This window comes from Aristolochia californica, unplaced genomic scaffold (genome assembly GCF_029961685.1).
Source record: "Aristolochia californica isolate CCGP_79_NKW_82.1479 unplaced genomic scaffold, dmAriCali1.0.hap1 SCAF_12, whole genome shotgun sequence".
Lineage (NCBI taxonomy): Eukaryota > Viridiplantae > Streptophyta > Magnoliopsida > Piperales > Aristolochiaceae > Aristolochia > Aristolochia californica.
In genome coordinates this window covers 28,722,624-28,744,922 of record NW_027181793.1, presented here as the reverse complement: position 1 = coordinate 28,744,922, position 22,299 = coordinate 28,722,624, and the positions used below count along the sequence as shown (strand labels likewise).

The 22,299-nt window shown below is 38.1% G+C and overlaps 5 protein-coding genes across 6 annotated transcripts; 4 read left to right on the top strand and 1 right to left on the bottom strand.

Annotated features, from left to right (window-relative positions):
* Positions 1–3,192: 3,192 nt before the first annotated feature.
* LOC137946429 (early nodulin-93-like) lies at positions 3,193–7,252 on the bottom strand. Of its 2 annotated transcripts, none has more exons than XM_068792712.1 (4): positions 6,550–7,252; positions 5,709–5,770; positions 5,344–5,419; positions 3,193–3,512 (listed from the first exon to the last, which is right to left on the bottom strand). In XM_068792712.1, exons 1-4 carry the CDS (start codon positions 6,656–6,658, stop codon positions 3,421–3,423), a joined length of 339 nt encoding a protein of 112 aa, XP_068648813.1. In that variant the 5' UTR covers positions 6,659–7,252; the 3' UTR covers positions 3,193–3,420. The 2 variants fall into 2 exon arrangements, with proteins under 2 accessions (XP_068648813.1, XP_068648814.1); XM_068792713.1 differs by lacking the exon at positions 3,193–3,512 and adding an exon at positions 3,884–4,008.
* A 302-nt stretch (positions 7,253–7,554) lies between these two features.
* Positions 7,555–10,415, top strand: LOC137945754 (glucan endo-1,3-beta-glucosidase 13-like). The gene is made up of 4 exons (XM_068791756.1): positions 7,555–7,718; positions 8,343–9,614; positions 9,888–9,918; positions 10,119–10,415. The coding sequence occupies exons 1-4, from the start codon at positions 7,655–7,657 to the stop codon at positions 10,252–10,254; spliced, it is 1,503 nt and encodes a 500-aa protein (XP_068647857.1). The 5' UTR covers positions 7,555–7,654; the 3' UTR covers positions 10,255–10,415.
* Positions 10,416–10,871: 456 nt separating this feature from the next.
* Positions 10,872–15,735, top strand: LOC137946022 (derlin-1-like). The gene is made up of 7 exons (XM_068792170.1): positions 10,872–11,042; positions 12,618–12,753; positions 14,261–14,334; positions 14,534–14,627; positions 14,770–14,913; positions 15,140–15,300; positions 15,454–15,735. Exons 1-7 carry the CDS (start codon positions 11,026–11,028, stop codon positions 15,566–15,568), a joined length of 741 nt encoding a protein of 246 aa, XP_068648271.1. The 5' UTR covers positions 10,872–11,025; the 3' UTR covers positions 15,569–15,735.
* A 589-nt stretch (positions 15,736–16,324) lies between these two features.
* On the top strand, positions 16,325–17,999 carry LOC137945524 (profilin-3-like). Its single transcript, XM_068791458.1, has 3 exons — positions 16,325–16,674; positions 17,206–17,343; positions 17,587–17,999. Exons 1-3 carry the CDS (start codon positions 16,552–16,554, stop codon positions 17,719–17,721), a joined length of 396 nt encoding a protein of 131 aa, XP_068647559.1. The 5' UTR covers positions 16,325–16,551; the 3' UTR covers positions 17,722–17,999.
* Positions 18,000–18,418: 419 nt separating this feature from the next.
* On the top strand, positions 18,419–20,469 carry LOC137945892 (profilin-1). Its single transcript, XM_068791967.1, has 3 exons — positions 18,419–18,646; positions 19,771–19,908; positions 20,082–20,469. The coding sequence occupies exons 1-3, from the start codon at positions 18,524–18,526 to the stop codon at positions 20,214–20,216; spliced, it is 396 nt and encodes a 131-aa protein (XP_068648068.1). The 5' UTR covers positions 18,419–18,523; the 3' UTR covers positions 20,217–20,469.
* The last annotated feature ends 1,830 nt before the right edge of the window (positions 20,470–22,299 follow it).

The window sequence follows — 22,299 nt, the reverse complement described above, 5'->3', positions numbered from 1 at the left end:
TTTTAGGCTTCAATAGTGTTCTTTTCCGCATGGAAGCAAAGGCTCGGACACAGGATCTAACTTGGCCTAGATTGCCCCAGCAAACGAGTTGGATCTCCTCCTGTGATTGGAAAAAGACCTATTTGCATGGATGTTATGCATTTAATATAACTTCATTCACTTACTTTCGTCAGATTTGATGAGTTCTGAATAATTGAAAATTTCTTGAAAATTTCGAACAAATAAATCATTTGCTTCAAAAAAAAAAATTCTCATTTTTATGCCGGCAACGGAAGGGAAAGCAAGGAACCAAAAACAGAAATGAGAGCCCCCGGCCGATGTCTTTTTCTTCCCTGAGTGTATTGCTACATGCTGTTTCAGAAGAAAAAAAATTTCTATCTGAATTATCTGTAATAAATCTTTTTCCGTTTTGTTTCTTTTTCGTATTTACAGTCTCGTGATCGAAATCAATTAGATCTCAACACGAAATTCGAGTTCTTCGTGACCGGAGTGGGAGGCCTGCCTGCTGTAAAGCTGTTATTTCTCTTGCCAAAGAAAGAAGAGTAAGACGCCCGGGAACCCTTCTTCGTAATTCCCCTTGTGCTGGCTCCAGGAGCATATGATCTCTGGCAATCCAGCCCACCTGCGTAGCTCTTACATGATTTCATTCTCTTCCCATAAGGTGTCTCTCTCTTCGCGAGATCTTCTACGGATCTCGCTTCAGATAGAGACGTAAAAGACTGGGACTTGCCTTGATAAAACTTGGAGAGCCCTCTCCTGCAAAAATAGTGAATCAAAAAGAGGACATTCCATGCTCCGGAACAAAATCTCTCATTCTTTCGAGGTAATTGGAAAGAAATGAACTTGCTACTGTACAGACTCTACAGAGTGGAAATTGGAATTCTTTCCGACTGAAATCATCTGAAGAGGTTGAACTTTGCTATGATGTCATGGGTTCGATTTTATTCAGAAATCGTTTTAGTGGCTACTCTGTGAAGAGGATTGCAGCTATTCCAGAATAAACGTAATGAAATTATATCTTCCCTGTGAATATTTAAGATCATTCTCTTCAGAGAAGTAAATTCTAAGTACAGAATTCATTCCCTTTTAGATACGTAAATCATTAGACAGTAGAAAACGGGTGGATTCAAAAACATGAAACCTTTGTTTCTATAAGATTTAGAAGATTTTGCATTTAAAGTAACGATCAAATACGTTTTTCAGAAATCCTTGGAACCAAGTGATGTCAGCCATGAAAGCTGGATTACTTTCTGTACAACGAATGGTGAAGCTATATTCATACTCACTTGATGGGGAGGTTCTCCATGAGCGACGACAACTGATAGAGAGGCCCAGCCAGAACTACTTGAGCTGGAGAAGAAGAACCCGAAGAAGTCGCGTCATCTGCAAAATCCAGAGACGAAGAGTCTCCCGACGCATTAGAATCCTCAGACGTGGTAATAGAATGACAGAAATCATCGTCATCATCGTGGTCGTCCATGATCCTCCCACTGTAAGCTGCAACCAACGGAGAGGTAACCTGAAGCATCGAAGAATACCCAGGAAACATCTGCTCTGCAACTTCACCCATATCTTTGTTGGTCCAACGGGAGGGGGAGTTTTCAGTTTTCACCTCTGAAAGGAAACTCAGAACAGGAAGATCAGGTGCCAGAAAGTCCGGATATATATTTATATGATCAAAGGAGGGTCGGCATTGCCTTGGACGGTGGATTGTACAGTATTTGGCAGCAGATATACCTCCTCATATTATTAAATTGAAACCGGATAAAATTCCGTGGTGGCAAACACGAAGACAACGAAAGAAAAAAAAAAAAAAAAAACAGGGAGATTAAAACTTATAATAATATTATAATATTTAGTTTATTAATCACAGATTCGTCATTATCAGAACGTTTCGTGTAATGGGTTTGAATTGTCTTCCATCGTAGCAGCAGGATAAGGGTCGCGTAATCCATATCCATTTCCTTGCGAAACCAGTGGCTGCGTAAGACGAGACCACAGACCACAGGCAACAAGATGTTTTACTGTGGGTTTCTCACCTTCACCCGATTGGCTCGTGATCAGGATTTCCATTGGGGGAGTCTCCTGAAAAGCATCACGGTGATCGAAGTCAGAGATTTGTCCCATCTGAAAGTAAAAAAATTACAACTCAATCGTTTGATCAAGAAAACTTTAATCAGACAAATTAAAATCAACTGTTTGAAATTACCAGAAATTTTAATTCTCGAAGTTTACTATATTTGAGGGGGTTGCTTAAGTAATTATCGGAAAGGAACTTGGATAATCTGATCATAAAGGAGCGGACAAGGAAGAAACCTAAACGTAGGAGAGTGTTCAAAAAGGAAAAGAAAGAAGTTGAATGGAAGGGAAGAAGAATCATGTCGGGGGAGAAAAAGGGGTGGATGGGAAGCAAAGTTGCGTAGTGTATGGGTTACAGAGGGAAGGAGAGAGGGAGACACAGAGGGGTGTGACATGTGAATGACAGAAACTGGAAAACAAGGAAGGAGAGCGATTACAGATAAGAATAAAAGGGCGCTGACGGGGCAAGGAGTCATCCTGGTGTGAAATTGACGTTTGACTCGCAGTGGAACAGCCACCACTCGCTCCCCCGGTTCCTGCCGCGTTCCGTGGCTTTTCTGCTCGTCCTTATCTCTAACACCAATCTTAATAAAGTAAAAACCACAAGGCTGCTTCAGAGGATGGAATAGACTTGTCACCGATCCCCTCTCACCATCGTCGTTGACCTCCACCATTCTAATTCAACACGTAGTTTAACATTTCATGGTTTGACATAAATCATTAGTGAGTTCAGTTGGGATATCCAGTATCTGATCAGTTCTATTTCAAGTTCCTGATTGAATGGATTTCGTTTCGTGTCGTCCAGATTCTACCATTGGAAAATTTCGACCAAGCTTTCAAAATCAGATTCCTGGTTAATCAACGCTTGTGTTTAAGTTTAAGATCGGTTAGAATAAGGAGCACGGCAGCGCCATTACTGGTAGCAGAGCTCTCTCATACACCACGGAAATGTATAGACAGAAATGTTTCGAGAGAAGCTTCTGCCCATCCCCTTTTCCCAGAAATGGCCAGATTGAGGACGACCGACGGATTGACAAAGAAATTCAACGAAAAAGAAAAAGATATCGTGGAAGACCAAAATGTGGGGAAGATGCGGATTGAGAAAGCACAACGCCGATAAACACAACCCCTTATTCTTCAATCTTTACGTTACATTGACAAAACAGGAAAACGAAATTTTTTTAAAGAAAAGACGGGAAATAGATTTTCTAGCCTATGAAGACACATCGAGAACAAAATGCCAAATCTTCCTGAGATTGCTCCTCTCACAAAAACTCACCCAAGGAAGAGACAGCGTCAGCAAGACTGAGGAAGATGCCAATTTTGCATCGAATGTCATCATCAAGATTTTTTTTCTAAAGTTCCAATACTGTTTTTCCGTGCACATTCCAAAATAGTTTTATCAGCAGTGATGAAGTAGGCCGCAATGGAGGCTGTTCAACAGTCAGAAAGAAATAATCGTAAGATTTATCATCGTTTCAGCACTTATAATCTTTATGGATGAGCATTTCAGTATCAAGAAACACAACTAGCAAACTCATCTGGCAACACTAATATCATCTTTATGAGAACACCAACTCCTAGTTCTAGACCAAAAAAATTGAACAAAAAAAAATTACAAATCATTACGAAATCGAAGAAAGCCTAGCTAATGTAGTTATAGTTGGTGACCATTTCCATTAACTGTGCAGACATACATTTTTTTAAAGGATGGAGTTTGTATTTCGAAGCCTCCAATACGACAACCACATTTCATACTACAATTAGATCAAAGAAAACAAAGTTTTCCATAGTGTGGCATTAGATGAAGAATCCAAGAATTTAAATACTTCCAGAAGTGTATATCTTTCTGTGATCAACATATAAACAAGACAGTGGTGGAGAGGAGACAATGTAGAGGAGTAAGGCCCTCAAGAACTGGAGCCCTTTCTTCAACCATAAAAATTAAAAAAAAAAAAAAAAAAAATAGCAATCAGAAAGATATTCAGACAAAGTTTAGAAAGAATTTGTGTTTTTATTGTAACAAGTTTAGAAGGTACTTTAATTTTCCTTGCACTATTTGAAGCAGGAAAAAAGATCTTGTTTATTTCAGAAACAAGAGTGGTGGAGTTAATATTAGAACTTCAGTATTTAGATTCTCATGTGTGTAATTTGAAGTCCACAGCCATTGCTGCAGTCCACAAACCCAACACCTTGATCTTTGCCTTCTTTAATTTGGTAGCTAGAATGTCCAGTAAAAGTTTTAATATTACTGAACTAATTCTCATCCTTAAGAAGCCGAGTTAATATTAGAACTTCAGTATTTAGCTTCTCATGTGTGTAATTTGAAGTCCACAGCCATTGCTGCTATCAGCCACAAACCCAACACCTTGATCTTTGCCTTCTTTAATTTGGTAGCTAGAATGTCCAGTAAAAGTTTTAATATTACTGAACTAATTCTCATCCTTAAGAAGCCTCAGCCTGAAGTACCACAGGAACGAAACAGGGTACCTGCTTTTCTCTTTGACAAGAAAACGGGGTGCTTGCTTATACTACACCATTATAAATACCAGCCAAGCACACATTGCAAAAAGATGCATTAAATCTCTAATTAAGAGCCACCAACTGAATGCAACCATTCAAATGCATAAGAAGATTCAACCAGTACCATGTAAAAACTTGAAATATACATTTTTCATTTTAACAAGAAAATTCTCCAAGAGGAAGAGGTAGAAATCATAATAGACTTGTTTTATACAGTGATTTTCTTTCAAGACACCAAATCATAGTTTTAGGACATTATTTGAGCTCTCTTACAATTTTTTACTTTGAGCCTTTTGTTATATATTATCCAGTACACAACAATAATAATAGATGATACAATTCTTAAGTCACTCCACAATATCTGTTTTCTCAATTCTTTGTGTTTTCTAGCTTGCCTGTCCTTAAGCACTGGCACATGATCTGACCAAAGCCCAAAGAGTAGATGAATCTAACATACTCTAAAATGACACTCACAATAATCTTGCAGTATTCTAATTGTTCTTTTAGAAGTCCATACAGTTCCCAACAGTGAACTTGTATAAATTACTTTCCATCAATGAATGACAGATAACATAAAGAGGAATAGCAAACATTGCTTTTCTTTTCCTATCTTATGAAGCTTTTCAACTCACAAATGGAGGAAAGCATCAACAAAAAATGAGAATCAAATGGTGCAGTTTTATGTCTAAAACATCTTCATGTAAAGAAAATATCAAGAGTAGTATAATTTTTTTATCATACCTGCTGATATAATGAGTGCTTGTGCAGTGTGGTTGAGGTTAGCTTTTGCCCATGGAATAACACGAACACCTACTAACTGAAAGATAGAACATTGAAAAAAGTCAGATACAATATAGAATCCATTATCTCTATATCGGTTGAGAAAAACAGACCACTAAATGGAGAACCATGGCCTGAAGTAGCCAGTGGATGGTACCAGCTGCCTATCTTGTTTCAAGATATCACTGGAGTAATGGCAAAAATACCATACATGACACCTAACTGGTATCACCTTTATGATCAGATAAGTTCTTTCAAAGAAATAAAAGAACCAGCAATTTTAACAAACACAAATAAGTAGCCAAGGTGAAAGGTAAGGTTAACACCGTTGGTACAGCAGTTACAACGCGCACGATTGAGGCAGCCTTGAGACCTTGACGAATTCCTTCTGTATAGGATTGTGCATCGAAGATGGTCAGTATAGACGTAAATATCAGAAGTATATAAACTTGGATTATGGGAGCCTTTTTCACGAAAAGTACCACAGGCGCTACAAGATCGGGAAGCTTTCAGTAATTTAAAAAAACCAGAGTAAGATGGCAATCTGCGATTTATATTGGCAAAGTGGATTTGTTTGGAAACAAGACGAATATATGGTATGAAAAGATATAAACTTGTTTATTTTCATTTCTTACCAATGAAGACATAATGAGAGCCGCGGCAGTTATCTTCAGCATCCAAACTTAGGATGATAGAAATGGGAGGATTATCAGCCAACTTTTTTTTTTTTTTTTCTTTTCAGAGGGTTGATTATGAGCAAACATTTATGTGCCAGTTAAAAATGAAACTTCAAGAAGGCAAAAAGTTTGCGAATTTCCTACTGTTGGGCTTCGGACGGGAGAAGGATAGAGAATTTCAAGGAGAGAAAGGATTGAGGGAGTGACCCTGAATTAGTGAGCAGACTCAGCGAAAGATGAATCCTCGATGACAAGAAAACGAAAGAAAGAAAGAAAAAAAAAACGAAATTCTTAATTTCATAATGAAGTTTTCGTAGTTGGAGCTGATCGTGATTCAATTTTTAACTGGAACTTTGCATCCGACAGGTTCCCAAAATGATGATTTATGCTTCACTTTACTCCACCGAGGTCATCAAGAGAAAAAGGAATGCCGATGGATCATTTTATCAATTTCAATCGGAAACAAAATAAGAAGAAGAGTTTCGCATACCTTGTTGACAGCGTTTTGAAGCAAGGATTCTATCCTCCTCGGGAGAAGCAATCAGTAAAGTCTTCCTTCTGTTGATCCAAATGTCCCTCATTTCCGAAGGAATTCCCATGGTTCGTTCGAGTATCTCCCAGTCACGACTTCGATGGGGTTTCTGGCTTCCTTATTCTGCCCTTTATATATACGAAGAGGATCGAGAACTGTTTACCGAATCTGGGTGCGGCGAGCGGTCTCGAAATCCATACGTCCCTTGTCCAATAGTTGACTCACGGTAGACCACTTGGCGGGTTCTCAGAGCCTTAAACACGAGACTTGAAGAGTTCAACTTCAAATCCAAATTCCAAAACCTTCTCGCCGCCGGCGCCGCCATCCTAATTGCTAACCCTGAATGAATTTGGCGCCAATCGCCGCAATGCCGAACCGAGAAGCAGGACTCCACCGGTCGTCGTCATTTGTTTCCTGTTGCCTTTTTCTGATTATCTAAAATATACGCCTTCCAAGTATTATCGCTAATGAGTGACGAGGCAACATTTATGTCACTGCTACATGATTAATGTCAAGACTTGAAACGGTTTATACTTGCAGTAAGTTTCTCCCCTGGCAAGTAGGGAGTAGAGGCATCGCCATTATTCCATTGAGAATATACAGTCGAGACTAAACCCGTCATTCGTCTGGTTCCCATTTCCGTTGTTGAAGACGATGACCCACTTCCATTTCTGAATCGCTTTGTAGAATCAACTCGTTTTTTTTATTATTGAAACTCGGGACGAAAAGGCGCGCCCCAATTGTTCCAATTTCCAAATCTGCAGGAACCAATAATCTCTGCTTTCTTTACCGTGGGCATGTACCTGATGCTGTCGTCCCCACACGGAACCGAGAGACTTTACAAGTCATATTTGATATCGACCATGTGACGTCCGTTACCGAGTTACAGACTGCGGTCTGCCCTTTGTACGATATTTATTCGAGCTCGGAGCCTCAGGAAGAACAGTAACGTAGTAGGCTATTACTATGTTTGCCGATATAAAGAGGAAAGGACTGTGATATCTGGAAGAATCAGAGTTCGAAGGAGCTAGGGCTTCGTCCTTCTGTTTTTTCTTTCTCGGCAATGGCGAGAGCGTTTTCCATGTTTGCAACTGGGATCATCTTGCTGTTCTTTTCTCTGTTCTCAGGTTTGTTTAACGGGTTCTATTTCATGGATTTTCTTTATTATTGCTGGGTTTTTTTTCGCGGGTTGCCGGATAGTTTCTGGTGTTTTGTTGCTTACTTTGGAGAGCCGCCATCCGCGTTATATTCGCTCTGTTTTACTTGTCTGTGCTCTGTTGAGGTGCATTTCTAACTTTGCTGCTCCATTTCTTCCGTATGTGCCGTTGCGGCTTGTTTGACTTGCAGCTTTCCCTTGTATTTCCACCGGCGTCTCAGTTTGCGCCTTTTCGTTTGATCTTTTTGATGCAGATGTCCATTTCTTCTACAGTTCCATTTCGTTTTTTTTTTTACTTGTTCTAAAGGAATGCCGGCATTCCTGAGTCCCCTGTTCTCTCTTCATTGCCTCCCGTTGAACTTAGAGAGAAATTGGTGCTCATACTTATTCTCCGTTTCCAAGTGCCTGTTTTATTTAGCCAGCTTGATCTTTCTGTTGAAAGCTTTTTCATTCTACTCTTTATCTCAATTCTGCTATACTACTGCTATGTACATTCATTAAAAATGCTAGTCATTCTGCCATTTTTTCACTGCTGAGAAGTAGGATCTCAGTTCGTCTGTGACATCCATTAAATTCACAAGTTATTCTGTAACAGACTGCAGAGGAAGCAAAATTGGCGCGTGTTATGGACGAAATGCTGATGACCTTCCAACCCCGGACAAGGTTGCTCAACTGGTCCGGCTCCACCATATTAAATACGTGAGAATCTATGACTCCAATGTCCAAGTTCTGAAAGCATTTGGCAACACTGATGTAGAACTCATGATTGGCGTTCCGAATTCGGATTTACTTCCCTTTTCTCAATACCAATCAAATGTTGATTCTTGGATGAAGAACAACATTCTTCCTTATTACCCAACAACAAAAATCACCTACATTACCGTAGGTGCAGAAGTTACTGAAATTCCCGGTAATGTGTCGGCTCTGGTGGTTCCTGCCATGAGAAACGTCTTGATGGCTCTTAAAAAAGTTGGGCTTCACAAGAAGATCAAAGTCTCCAGTACCCTTTCTCTTGGAATCATGTCACGGTCTTTCCCACCTTCTGCAGGGGCTTTTAATAGCAGATACGCGTTCTTTTTGAAGCCATTGTTGGAATTTCTAGCAGAAAATCAGTCCCCGTTCATGGTGGACATTTATCCTTACTACGCTTATAGGAATTCTCCTTCCAAAGTTTCTCTTGACTATGCTCTGTTTTCTTCGTCTTCATCCGAAGTTATAGACCCGAATACCGGAATGATTTATACGAATATGTTTGATGCTCAAATAGATTCTCTGTATTTCGCCTTGATGGCTCTGAACTTCAAAACTCTGAAAGTCATGGTGACCGAGACGGGATGGCCTTCGAAAGGGTCGCCAAAGGAGACAGCTGCAACGCCAGACAATGCACAAACTTATAACACCAATCTGATCCGCCATGTTATTAAGAACAGTGGAACTCCGGCGAAGCCTGGAGAAGAAATTGATGTTTATATCTTCTCGCTTTTCAATGAAAATAGAAAGCCGGGATTGGAATCCGAGAGGAACTGGGGTTTGTTTTATCCTGATGAGACGAGTGTATACAATTTAGATTTGACTGGAAACGGCATTATAGATACTACTACAGAAGCGAACATTACAAGTTCCAAAGGGACATGGTGCATTGCATCCCCAAATGCCAAGGAATTAGACTTGCAGAGCGCGTTGGATTGGGCCTGTGGACCAGGAAATGTGGATTGTTCTCCTATTCAACCTAGCCAAGCTTGTTATCAACCCGATACAATGCAGTCCCATGCTTCCTATGCTTTCAATAGCTATTATCAGCAGAACGGAGCCTCCGATGTTGCTTGCAGCTTCGGAGGTGCAGGAGTCAAAACGAATAAGAACCCAAGTAAGTATTCCTCTTCCAAGGCACCCTTTTACAAGCAATGATCTTGCATTTCTTTGAAAAACTCTCCTGCTTGATTTTCTTGAGTTTACTCTGAAAATGCTTATTTGTATTTTGATGTATTCAGTCAGTTCTCCTCTTCCTTGTTTCTGTTTGTATTTGATAGCCATTGTCTAGGACGGAGCAAAAACTGCAACTCGTTTGTGTCATTTCTCATTTGAGTTGTGTTTAGAATTTTAGATTCAGTTATGACGAAGTTACTGGAATTGTTTGCAGGTTATGATAGCTGCATATATGCTACCACTGGGTAAGCTCACTCATGGCTTCATCTGTTTCAGTTTTTCGAAATCTGCACATAATCCTGTAAATAATCTGTATCTAGAATAGCAATATTCATCTTGGTAAATCGAAAAGGTTATTTGCTTCGCATGATGTGGGAACAAATTCTCGTGCCTGTGATTTAGTATATAAGGAGATTGAATTTTTTTATTGTTTGATCTTTGACAGGAACAACTTGACCACTAATAATAATGGCACAGCAGTATCTCAAGTATCATCCTCCAGAGAGGGTGGCGTCTCTGCATGGAGGTTGGGAATGGCGATTATATTCTATTTCTCATGCTTGATTCATCGTGGCTTGTGAAGAGCTGCCCGGAAGAGGGTGATGTCTTGGAAGAATGCGGAATGGAATTTGTGATGTATCTATAACAGAATCTGCTGTGCTTAATTTTGTCTTCATTTGTAGGCATTGGCAGGGGTGCAGGATGAAGAAGACGAACAACTTATTAACCACCATTTTTTTCCCAGGCTCTGGTTCATAGCGATTCTCTACCTTACTCTGGTATCTTATTACTGGTTGAAATTTAATCACCAAAGTAATCCACATCATGAGTATCGATCGATGGCCAAAATTGAAGAAATTTGAGTCCTGATTGATCAATATGGTCAAAGTTAAATGATCAGATTTTTTCAAAATCTAGATCGATTATTGAGATATGACTCAATCAAGGGTTAAGTAAATTATATTGAAAAACATTATTTACCGGATTCGATCCTTCTAGTTAAAGCGAATCTCCTCCCATCTTGCGAACCCGGTTCACGTTCGATGGGTCAGAAAGCCACCTTTGATATATTGGAACACATCGTGTCAAGCTATTTCGTGTTCTGATTGGTTAGGCCACGCATGCTGGTCAAACCTTAGCCAATCAAATCCGAGAATGACAAAATTAAATACCGCTCAAGTCTTAAGTCAGAGAGCTCTCAACTCATTGCTGCACATCCCAAGTCACGCTATTTCCACGTGCCAAACCAGAAGCTTCTCGCCTTTCGGCGCGCTCCTTTGTTATTTGACGTCTTCGCTGGTCATTGTCCTCTGAGGATCTCTCTTACGATCAATTTCACGCACTTTGGAGCAATGTCGTCCCCCGCGGAGTAAGTTTGCTATTTGTATCGTTTACTTTCAGTTTTTCTTTTCTTTTCTTATCTTTTTTTTTGTATATATATATATTTTTGTTGTTCTTTCGTCTTGGATGTTGAGAACCTGATTTTGATCTCATTTCGTGTTGAAACCTGAGGGGGTTACAAGATTGTAGTTAAAGGTCGTTGGCTTTAAATTATAGTTCCGGGATTGGGACCCTCTTGTGCTAACTTATCAGTTGTTCACTTCTTCCTCCTTGTCAGTTTCGAGATCTTCCCGTTGTTAATTTTGAAGGGTTTAGCGTTTTCCCATTTTCAATAATTTAGCTGTGTTAGAGGATGTTAATGCACGCGTGGTTTTGAATGTACGGTTTGAGCTGGAATGGCTTTCATGTTGGGCTCGTTAGTGTTCTTTGTGAAATTTTGCATATTCAATATGCTGGTAGCAGTGTTGTTCGGGCCGATTGTTTGTGATAGAAGATTAGTATCCGAGTATTAGTTTCTTATCTGTAGTTCAGGATTTGGTTAGTTCCATTGTCAGTTTACATTCAAGCTGCTGGCGTCACCACAAGCCATTTGGAGTTGTTTTGTGATTGAAGACTGGAACTTGTGTGTAGTTCTGTTTCTGAGGATTCTTGTTCATTTTTCTTTGTTAGGACCTTCATTATGAAGGAGGCAATATGTTTGTCCAAAATACACAATTTCTTCCTTCAGGTCCTTGATGTTGATTTTGGTGCTCTGTGCAGCCTCAGGGCCTTGACTAAGACAGAAGCAATAGGATGGTTCAAATACATGATGTCCGTATTCAGGGATCTTGAGATTAACTTTGATATGGGATAGATTGTCAGAAGGTTAAGAGTGGGTTGGGGCTTATAAAGTGCAAAAAAAAATGATGATAGGACTTCATCCCATAATCATAGACTAACATTATAAAAGTATGAAATGTCTAGTATGCAGTGGTTATATTAGAAGGCAAAAACAACATATCCTATAATACAAATGGTTTTGGAGTCGGAGATTATTTTCTCATTTGATTTGTTCCCTTGCATCTATGTTTCTCATTAATGCCGCTGGCACATCCTATGGGGGGAAATTTTTGTGCTGCCTTATGATCGTTTTTTTCTTTTCATTTCAGAGTTCTTGACATACTTACTCAATATAAAACCTATGATCTGGTTGATATGAATGTGAAATTCGTATTTGCTGCAATATACTTTAGCTGTACATGAAACTCAGGTCTTAATGTTTGAGGTTCAGTATCTTTAGATTCATCTCAAATGTTGCCATCCTAAATATAAAATATATCTTATGTCTCATTTTTAAAAAAAAATTATTTCACAAGCTGATTTTTTTCTCGCACTATCACCCTGGATTTGTTGTATCTAGAATTGAGGAGCAATTAGTGAATAAATCTTCTTCACTGGGGGAAGATGAAATCTGAAACTTCTGGTGAACAAAGCTTTGCTTTTTCTAGTTCCATATTCTAATGTAGTTACTCTCTTCCTTGTATGCCGTTGTCTCTTTGTTGTAATTTTTTCACTGTCATTGCCTTTTATTTTATTTGTCTGACCTATTGTCATTTTGCTCCAGATTCTACAAAACACTTCCCCCTATTACCAAGGCTTATGGGACCATCTGTGTGCTGGCTACTGCAGCATTCCACTTAGGATTGTATCACCCTGCAATTATTGCGTTAAATTATGATCCTGTATTTTCTCATTTTCAGGTATGATTGCATATGACCTATCATGTCTCAGTGTTTTTATTTACACTATCATGTTAATTGTTATAATCCATATTCTATTGGATTTTCATGGTAACTATGGAGGAAATGAATATCTAGTTTGTTGGTTAAGTGAAGGTTTAAGCTGCTTGATAGTTTAACTTATTTTTGGGGTCTTGTGCCATCAACAAGAAGCTGTTCCTACTAAAGGATGAAGGTCGACTATGCTGAGGAAGTTTAATGAGCTAAGGCTGATCCATGAAAGTTCAACTTTAGTTGTATTCTCTTTATTTTTCCTTTTTCTTCTTGAGTTTGATTTTTATGTTTGTTTGTTAAAGATGAAGCTTTCAGACCATGGGTGGTGCATTTTTTCTACTGTATCAGATAAAAGAATATGTGCTACCCATTTACTTTTTAAATGCTGACATATATTGGATCTCAGGGAATGTCCTAAACTCCTGTGGTTAGTCATTGGTAAAAATCATATCTAATCAGGTCCTGCAGTCAGATTCTTAACAATTCAAATCCTAGTTTTTAGAAAAGAAAAGCATTACATTGCCTAAGGACTTGTTATTTATTTCATGGCTTTAAAGGAACAACTTAGTTCCAAAATTCTCTAGCAAAGATTCTTAGTTGCTTTCTTGGTAGTTAAAGTTGATGATCAAGTCGAGCTTTTCAACTAGCAGATGAGCATGGCTTTCATTAGAAAAAGAAAAAAGAAATGCTTTAGGTTGAACAAGTGGTTCTAAAAAACTTTATTTTTCATTTCTGTACCAGTTTTTGGTGGATTTCAATTTTGGATTCATTTCTGCCAGTGATGCATATTATAATATTTTTTTGTTAATGACAAGTGCTATAGTTTAAGTGCCCAGAGTGAAGACCATGTTACCAAAATGAACATTGTTGTCTGTGCAAATGACACTGTATGACATCTGTTGCAACTGCTACTGCAGTTTCATTGCTTCTTTTTTCCTGTTAAGCACTTGCTCTTTGTCAAGTTTTCATCGGAAGATGCAAGCTCCACTCTTAGTGAAGCAAGTAGTGTTTTTTACTTGTATAGTGTCTGAACCTGCTACTTGATGTGTCTTTCTCTCCTGTTTATCATCTACGATCATTTTATTTTCCTTTTTCTGTTTGTATAATGTGAAATTTGTTCTGTCAGATGACAACACACCTTTGCTCAGTCAGATGATGATACACCATCCAAGAAATTGTTTTTACTTGTCTTTGTATGCCATATGAATGGTCGTCTTTTGGTTAGGAATTATTGTTGTCTCCTTGCAATAATTAGATTTTGGTAGGCTGCTTCAAGCAAAGATCTTCTAATCATGATTCATGAGGGTGATAGTTTCTTTGATTTAACCTGTACAGTTTTAACTGTTGAATAAAAAAATTTGGACGTGCCTGTGGAGTTTGATCCTTCTATATCTACTTTATCTTCTGTTTTCTTGTCTTATTTGCTCACTTTTTGGTTGATTTTATTTCTTTTTCTTTTTTTGCACATTTGCAGGTGTGGAGACTTATTACAAACTTTTTCTTCCTTGGCAAGTTCTCAATTAACTTTGGTATTCATCTCCTAATGCTGTGAGTCTCTGTTGTGCTCTGAAAACCTGTCAGATACATAGTTCATTCTGCTTCTATTGTTATGTTAGTGAATAGTGACTTGTATCCTGGTACCGATGCCCTTGACATGCATCTTACCTAAGGTGTTCCTGTTTTCTACTTAACTGAAGTAAAATAAGCTTACAGGAATTATTTTTGACTGTGGCATTTGAATCTGTAGTGCCAGATATGGCGTACAACTAGAGAAAGGGCCGTTTGAAAAGCGTACGGCTGATTTTTTGTGGATGATAATGTTTGGGGCCCTCAGTTTACTTGTATGTATTTTCTGCTTCCTCTTATTGAGTATTTCTTATTGGAGTATTTATTTTAGTTTTTGCCTCAACTTTTGAAGTTATTCTTGGCTGCTAGTTGATCTGAATTAACATTAACCTGTCATCTTTGTAATTGGGGTGTTAGGTATTATCTGCTATCCCCTTTTTTCTCCCATTATACTTGGCTCCTCCGTTCCTTGGAGTTTCTTTGGTTTTCATGCTTCTCTATCTTTGGAGCAGAGAGTTCCCAAATGCCCAAATCAGCATTTATGGCCTTGTCACACTAAAGGTATTTTCTTTCCACAATTTGGTGTTGATGTTTTTCTCAGGCAGTGGTCTTTGTATTTCCTTGTAACACTGCATTCTTGACTGTGCAAAGTTTCTGTATGATCTCTACGGATGGATTGACTGAACCCAAAAAAAAAAAGTGAAAATGCTTATTATCGAAAGCATCATACCCTTTATCTAGGTTACTAATATGATCTTTGAAATTTTATGTGTATTTGTGTGGTCAGGCATTTTATCTACCATGGGCTATGCTTGCACTAGATGTTATATTTGGCTCGCATATTGCTCCAGACCTCCTTGGAATTGTTGCTGGACACATGTACTACTTCTTTTCGGTGTTATATCCCCTGGCGGGTGGACCAAACCTGCTTAGGACTCCACTTTGGGTGTATCCTTCCTTATTTATTCTCTTTCTCAGTGTTTCTAATTTCATTAATCTGAGGTTGAAGTGTGAAGTCTTCATTTCTTCTTGCCCTAATCTTATTTATCACGACCCTTTTGTCTCTGTCTTCAAAGGTAAGATCCTTGACAATAATTGCAGGCACAAACTTGTTGCTCGGATGGGGTTGGAAGGCCCATCATATCCAGGGGCAGCACAGGCCAATAGGACTGCTGGTACGACTTTCAGAGGAAGAAGCTATAGGCTCAATGGATGAAACATACTCACAGAATCCATTTTCTTGCCGGAGAAGCACATTTTACAAGGACTAGGAGTTCATGAGTTTTCCCACCCCATGCTTTGTGTATTCTGATTTTCTTTCTAATTTAAAGTTGCAGAAGCAGTTGATAAACCAATCGTTTTGGTTAATTAATTACTTAGCTATGTCTGTTTAGTCAATCGAATTTATTATTAAATCCTATCCGTTCAATTTATTTTGGCATCTTTTTACTGTTAAGTGTTACAATAGTTTAATTTATTAAGAATAGTTTTTACCTCCTATATATGGATTAATATGTGTCACTTGCCACATAGAAATCTTAATATTTATAGTTATGCTCTCAAGTCCCTAAAGTCACAATTTAAGTGTCACGATGATAGACTGAGATGTTAATTTCAATGCGGCCCATTATTACCTGAAGGCAATATAGCTTTCAACTTGGGCGTACTATCACATCTATAAAGGGTGGGACTTTTTAAAGGCCCATCATTATGCATGAAAAAGGTAAATGAACCCACATTGCACATGTTAAAAGACGCAATCATAGCCAATGGATTTGGCCAGCCTAGAGGGAAAAGGGCAAAGGGTGAGCACTCTTACTAGTTACCGTCACAGCCAGGCCAGTCAAGGTGGCTCATTGACACGGCTTCTAATGGACGTCTCATGGTAATGATTGTGCCGGTAAAGCCTGTGGAGGTTTCGGTCGCTTTAGACTCTTTCTCCCTCGAAGGCAGGCGAACGTGAAGGCAACTTTTGAATGAACGGCCGGTGAAACTTCCGTGCTCCCATCCCGACTACTTATTTATTCGTTCCGAATCCGCGCATCTCAGACCGAAAGCCACTCTTACCGTTGCTCCCATCTCCTCTCTCTCTCTCTCCCTCTCTCCCTCTCCCTCTCTCTCTCTCCCCTTCTCTATCTCCCTTGCTCGCTCTCTCGCTCCCCACCTAGCTAAGCAAAACTAAACCTTGTAGCAACCACAATGTCGTGGCAGACCTACGTCGATGATCACTTAATGTGCGAAATCGATGGGCACCATCTCACGGCAGCGGCGATCATCGGACACGAGGGCAGCGTCTGGGCGCAGAGCACTTCCTTTCCTCAGGTTCTTCTTTTTTCTCCTTCTCTGTCATCTTTATTTGATCGATCTGGATGACGTAGCACCTGCCTTTCGGTCCTTGATTCAGTGGCATTTGGGTTTGCTCCTGTTTTAATTGAATTTTTAGATTTTCTACTGTCACGATCAATGATCGTAGTAGCGGTTTGGATTTAGTGATTGCGTAAGCGAGTTGACATAGTTCATTTCATCGTGTATGATGTTTTAGGAGTTTGGAGTTGCATCATTGTAGATCGGAGTCTGCTCAATGCAGACTGTCAGATTGTTATATTTGGAGCTCCTAAGATCGAATTGTATACTGTCTCACTGGATTCTAGTTTAGTCGATTCGCTTTATCTTGTTACTTCATTTGTAAGACCTTTCTACAATGTTAGGAAACGGCCTAGGAGTTGGTAATTTTGAAAAAGTTGTTATCTCCTGTTAGCTGATCGCAGTTTTTCACTTATTCCCTGAACTCTGTTTGCTGTCGCTTGTATCTGCTCGTAGTTAACATTGCGTGCTTTTATTGTGGAATCATAGTTTAAGGCTGAGGAGATCACTGGCATCATGAATGATTTCAACGAACCTGGATTCCTTGCACCGACTGGTTTGTACCTTGGTGGTACAAAGTATATGGTCATTCAAGGCGAGCCTGGATCGGTTATACGTGGAAAGAAGGTGATTTCCAATTTTTTTATTCTGAATTTGTCTTTCACGAGGTTTTCCTAAAATAAAGGATTCGGCAAATTGTATGGAGGGTGAATGGCAATTTTGAACTCAATTTTAAGTTTGAATCATCACAAGGGCTTTGTCTCAGCAATATCATGCGATTTTCTACATTATAAATGCCAAAGTTTTTGTTTAAATTTAATTCCGGTTTGCTGCTTTATTATTAATTTGAACATTTTTTTCATGGGACAGGGCTCTGGTGGCATCACCATTAAAAAGACTGGGCAATCTATCATCGTCGGAATCTACGATGAGCCCTTGACTCCAGGGCAATGCAACATGATTGTGGAGAGGATGGGCGATTACCTCCTTGAGCAGGGCCTGTAGTTCAGATTCTTCGCATTTTCTTTTTCCTGTTTTTTAATGGAATGTACTTAGCCTACGGGTGTTGAGCTTCGTATTTACTTTCTATGCCCACGAATTGGCGCTACTGATTTTGGAGACAATAATCTCGTGAGGACAAGATTTGGTATCTAGAGTCGACACATTTTCCGTCATCAGCCCCTTCTTTTCCGATTGCAGCCTTTTTTTCAGTTAATTCCAGTGTTATAGTTTGCAGACAATATTTCTCTAAGATATTTTTCTTTTCTTTTCTTTTTCTTTTATTCCAACTCTCTTGTCGTGACAGAACTCCAGGAAAAGAATGTATTTGGGTTCTGAACTTGTTTTTTTTTGTTTTTTGCCGATAAACTGGAAAAATATCTAGTCAAAGCGGGTCACCCTCTCGCCAATGAGGGGCTGAGGTAGAGCTATCAGCCAACTAATAAATCAGAAAATACAAAAAAAAAAAAAGAACAGATATTAATTAGTAATTAGTCATTATAAAGTGTTCAAAAGGCAGTGGTTGAGTCGGTGGCTGACAAAGCAAGAGTACGGAACTCGAGGAGCGAACCGTTACGGTGAGAAAGATAAGGGATGAATTTGTAATTTTTGGAACGCAGCGGACGTGAGGGGCATTTTATTCAATCTGATTCAATGGGTTGTTGCCGAGTGAAAACTCTCTCCTTTCTTTATTTATTTCTTCGTTCGTGTCCTCTCTCCTTCAGCTGTTCTTTCCTTTCCCTTTTGCGCAGACACAGGACTCTCCCCCCTCCCCAAATAATTATAGTCTGAGAAGCTAAGGGCCAAGATGTCGTGGCAAACTTACGTCGATGATCATTTGATGTGCGAGATCGAGGGCAACCATCTCACCGCAGCTGCAATTATCGGGCACGACGGAAGCGTCTGGGCTCAAAGTGACACCTTCCCTCAGGTTCAGTTCGATCTCAACTGCTTCTCTTTCTCTTTTAACTATGCCGATTGGATCTGAACTTCTGTTCTTCTATTTTGACTGCGTTGCTTATGTCGCCGTCTTTATTGTCTAATTTTATTTTAAGCTAGTGGTATTAAAGAAACCGTTAAATCGTTGTTTAAAATGTTCTTTTTTAACATTCTCGGTCCATTTGGATATTTTGTTCTTGTTCATTTCTGCCAGATTTGATTCTTGTAAGTCCTTATAGAGAGAATGAGACATGGTTCTGTTATTCCTTATCGGGCTTTTTCTTTACCTTGATCCTCAATGATCGGATATAGTTCTAATTTGTCGATAGATATTTGGATCTTATGTGCATGTGGTGGAGTTAGTTTTCTAATGGGTAGTGATTTTGAGCATGTGAAGTATTCTATAGGTCTAGCTAATTTTTTTTTTTCTTGTTTGTTAATGTAAGTATGTAACTTATGAATTAATTATTATTTGAGTATTTTTTTTATGATGTAAGCCAATTAATATCAGCCACACGTTAGTTCGATTTGCTTTTGGAGGAAATTATTGTCTGCATAAGGGCAGAGGGCATTTCTGTGTTATTCTATCAACTTCTGGCCTCTGCTGGAATGGAGCAATGTCCATTAGTTAGATTCAAAACAGATCCTCCAATATATCCTTACTGGATTTGGAGTTAGTTTAATTTATTTCCACAAGCTTGTTCCAGTGACTGGCTATAAAGAATTTACCAGGGTTTTGCCAAAGGAGGATATAGATTCTGGGTTTGGCTAAGCATGAACAAGCTGGTAAGGGTATAGAACTTTAAATGGTAACAGAAGAAGGATGAATGGTTAATGGAAGACTGATGTACAGAAAAATGACTAGTTCTAGTGGTCTATTTTATCTTGGTCTGGAATAGGTGCCAGTGGTTTCCTTTTGAGATATAAATGTCTTCTTTCTGTGCCTCTTTAGCATAGTATGTTCACACTTGGATTCATTTTCTTGTTTATGTATTGGCAGCACTTTTGTGTATCCTACGCTAATGGAAGTCTATATATATGTTCTTGTTCTTTCCTCATGGATGAGTAGTTATTTTGTGCTGATTATTATCTGTTGATTTTTTTTTGAATTCACAGTTTAAGCCTGAAGAAATCACTGCTATCATGAATGACTTCAATGAACCTGGATCACTGGCACCAACTGGTTTATACCTTGGAGGCACCAAATATATGGTGATCCAAGGTGAACCAGGTGCTGTCATTCGAGGGAAGAAGGTGATGATCTTGACTCTCAATGCTACTTTTCTGTAGTTTGTGGAGGGTCTGCTCACAGTTGTTTATCATTTCCTATTGAAACTCATAAATAAGTTGTTTTGGTGGTTATTTGACCTGTCTTTATCAAGTATGATCAGATTACTAACATGAATTATATAATCGGAATAATTTAGGGGTCTGGAGGTGTTACTGTGAAAAGAACGAACCAGGCTTTGATTATTGGCATCTATGACGAGCCTCTGACTGGTGGGCAATGCAACATGATTGTTGAGAGGCTTGGGGATTATCTCATTGAACAAGGTCTTTAGGTTGCCTATTGGGTATTATGTAATGTCTTGGTGATTTTTTCATGAGTTCCTTCTTTGAGCTGTAATAGTTAACACCAGCTTGTGGCATCGAAATACTACTTGGCATTGGAGTGGTTGCACTTGCAAAGTATATATTGAATCTGATAAGGCCATAGGGGGCTAATCTGTGTGGGAAGAAAAAAAGGTTTTTAATAGGTGTTTGTAAGGTGGGTATGAAGAATCATTTCTGATTGAATTTGTTCCTCTCTCCATACTTCTGAACCTTACCCTCAAAAAGCTACTTTTGCTTGTGGAAAATTTCAATTCGTTCAGTAAAATCGGTGTGCTAGAGAGGTCCATTCATTGGTAATGCTTACATGAGAAAAGGCCAGAAAACAAATTTGAAAAAAAACAGATGAGATGATTCTCGTTTAGTGGTCTTGGATGATAGAAAATACATGAGGGCATATAAAAGAAGCTTGTTTAATTCGTTACTTTCGGAAAGCCATCTTATAAATAGCCTCTACTTTTGTGGACTTGTTTCTCCTGGCTTTTGAGGTTCAGTTCTTACGACGGCAGGCTCTACACAGGTAACCTCAGAAGATGGTCCACACTTCAGCAGGTGTTGCCACGCTTCTTGTGCCACTCATTGGTCTTAGATGGGACACACTTCACCATTGGAGGGACCAAATTAACGCTCATTTGCGAAGTCGATTGCCCCAAAAAATTGGTGCTTGTGCAAGAAACAACACTTGCTGGTCAGTACTCGACTAGAGGCGGAAAGAGTGGAATGAAAAAATTGGATCTCTTCACTGTACTACCTATTTTTTTTAAATAATAACATAAATAACCAAAATTTTAATTTAATATCACAAATACCCAAATTTAACCCATCAACTACACATTGCGTACAATAAAATATGATATGTAAGACAGTTTATGTGGTGGCCACATCAGTACCTGAAGAGTCTAACAACATGTGGTGCGTCATCGGAAACCATGTCATCATCCTCTATGTCGGATGTATGCCATCGAATAAATATTTAAAAAAATAATAATTTTAAAATTAAAAATTAAAAATTAAATATTCAAATACTTTTTAAAAATATTTAAAATATTTATTTATTTTTATTTTATTTTTTGAAAAGTATGTTTTTTCTAAAAATTAAAATATTTATTTTCTAAAAAATTAAAAAATTAAGAGATAATTTTTTAAAATAAATTAATTTTAAAATATTTTAAAATATAAGGTAATAAAATGTGTATCAATAAATTAAAATTTTAAAATCTAAAATATTTTTTAATTAAAAATATTTTAAATGGATAATAAAGGTGTTAAATAGGTAAGAATAATTTTTTATTAATTAATATAAGTATTTTTTATTTTTTTATTATAAAAAGAAGGTAAAAAATTGTACCAACAAATAAGAACTTTAAAAACTAAATTATTTTTTGCTAAATATTATGTTTAATTAAATAATATCTTAAAGTAAAATAATTACATTAAGGTATTAATTACATAAAAAAATATGTTTAGATAACTAATAATCAAATTTATACTTTTATTATATTAAAGTGAAGGTAATGAAATGAAATGTGTAAGCTTTTTTTAAAATATTTTTAATTACAAAATAGCCTAAATCAATTATGAAAAGAAAATGAGAGAAAAAATGTAAACTAATGTAAAAGGCTTATGTGGCATTCGGTGATATGATAGGATGACATGCCATACGACATGGAGGATGACGTGGCTTACCAATGATGTGAAGTTTGATTTGTTGTTAAGTCTCTTTGGGTGCTGATGTGGCGTGACGAAGGTGACACTAATAATTCCAAGGACTGTAGCTTTATGTATAACTTTACAAATACTTAAAAGAGCAATAATGCATATACTCGATCAAAGCTGCTAAATCAAACAAAATTGAGTAGACTGATATCATGCTGATGCCTCTCTTCTCAATAAGGTAAGACCCTGTTAAGGGTTTAATCGATCGATTCAGGTACGAAGAAGACAAGGTAGTTTTGTTTCATCCAAAGCCAAGGTGAACCATTTAAAATCAGCTTGAGCTAGAACAAGTAATTTATTCCGAGCAAAGAGACGGTA

What these genes read in the sequence shown, in the direction of transcription:
- LOC137945754 (XM_068791756.1), top strand. Translation starts at nt 7,655, where the DNA reads ATGGCGAGAGCGTTTTCCATGTTTGCAACTGGGATCATCTTGCTGTTC. An exon ending in GTTCTTTTCTCTGTTCTCAG is followed by an intron (nt 7,719 to 8,342) that starts GTTTGTTTAACG and finishes ATTCTGTAACAG; the next exon opens with ACTGCAGAGGAAGCAAAATT. An exon ending in CAAAACGAATAAGAACCCAA is followed by an intron (nt 9,615 to 9,887) that starts GTAAGTATTCCT and finishes AATTGTTTGCAG; the next exon opens with GTTATGATAGCTGCATATAT.
- LOC137946022 (XM_068792170.1), top strand. An exon ending in GGTATTCATCTCCTAATGCT is followed by an intron (nt 14,335 to 14,533) that starts GTGAGTCTCTGT and finishes TTGAATCTGTAG; the next exon opens with TGCCAGATATGGCGTACAAC. An exon ending in CTTAGGACTCCACTTTGGGT is followed by an intron (nt 15,301 to 15,453) that starts GTATCCTTCCTT and finishes CAATAATTGCAG; the next exon opens with GCACAAACTTGTTGCTCGGA.
- LOC137946429 (XM_068792712.1), bottom strand. Translation starts at nt 6,658, where the DNA reads ATGGGAATTCCTTCGGAAATGAGGGACATTTGGATCAACAGAAGGAAG. An exon ending in TTCAAAACGCTGTCAACAAG is followed by an intron (nt 5,771 to 6,549) that starts GTATGCGAAACT and finishes AATCCTATACAG; the next exon opens with AAGGAATTCGTCAAGGTCTC. An exon ending in TTGTAACTGCTGTACCAACG is followed by an intron (nt 5,420 to 5,708) that starts GTGTTAACCTTA and finishes TCTATCTTTCAG; the next exon opens with TTAGTAGGTGTTCGTGTTAT.
- LOC137945524 (XM_068791458.1), top strand. Translation starts at nt 16,552, where the DNA reads ATGTCGTGGCAGACCTACGTCGATGATCACTTAATGTGCGAAATCGAT. An exon ending in AGAGCACTTCCTTTCCTCAG is followed by an intron (nt 16,675 to 17,205) that starts GTTCTTCTTTTT and finishes GTGGAATCATAG; the next exon opens with TTTAAGGCTGAGGAGATCAC. An exon ending in CGGTTATACGTGGAAAGAAG is followed by an intron (nt 17,344 to 17,586) that starts GTGATTTCCAAT and finishes TTCATGGGACAG; the next exon opens with GGCTCTGGTGGCATCACCAT.
- LOC137945892 (XM_068791967.1), top strand. Translation starts at nt 18,524, where the DNA reads ATGTCGTGGCAAACTTACGTCGATGATCATTTGATGTGCGAGATCGAG. An exon ending in AAAGTGACACCTTCCCTCAG is followed by an intron (nt 18,647 to 19,770) that starts GTTCAGTTCGAT and finishes TTGAATTCACAG; the next exon opens with TTTAAGCCTGAAGAAATCAC. An exon ending in CTGTCATTCGAGGGAAGAAG is followed by an intron (nt 19,909 to 20,081) that starts GTGATGATCTTG and finishes GGAATAATTTAG; the next exon opens with GGGTCTGGAGGTGTTACTGT.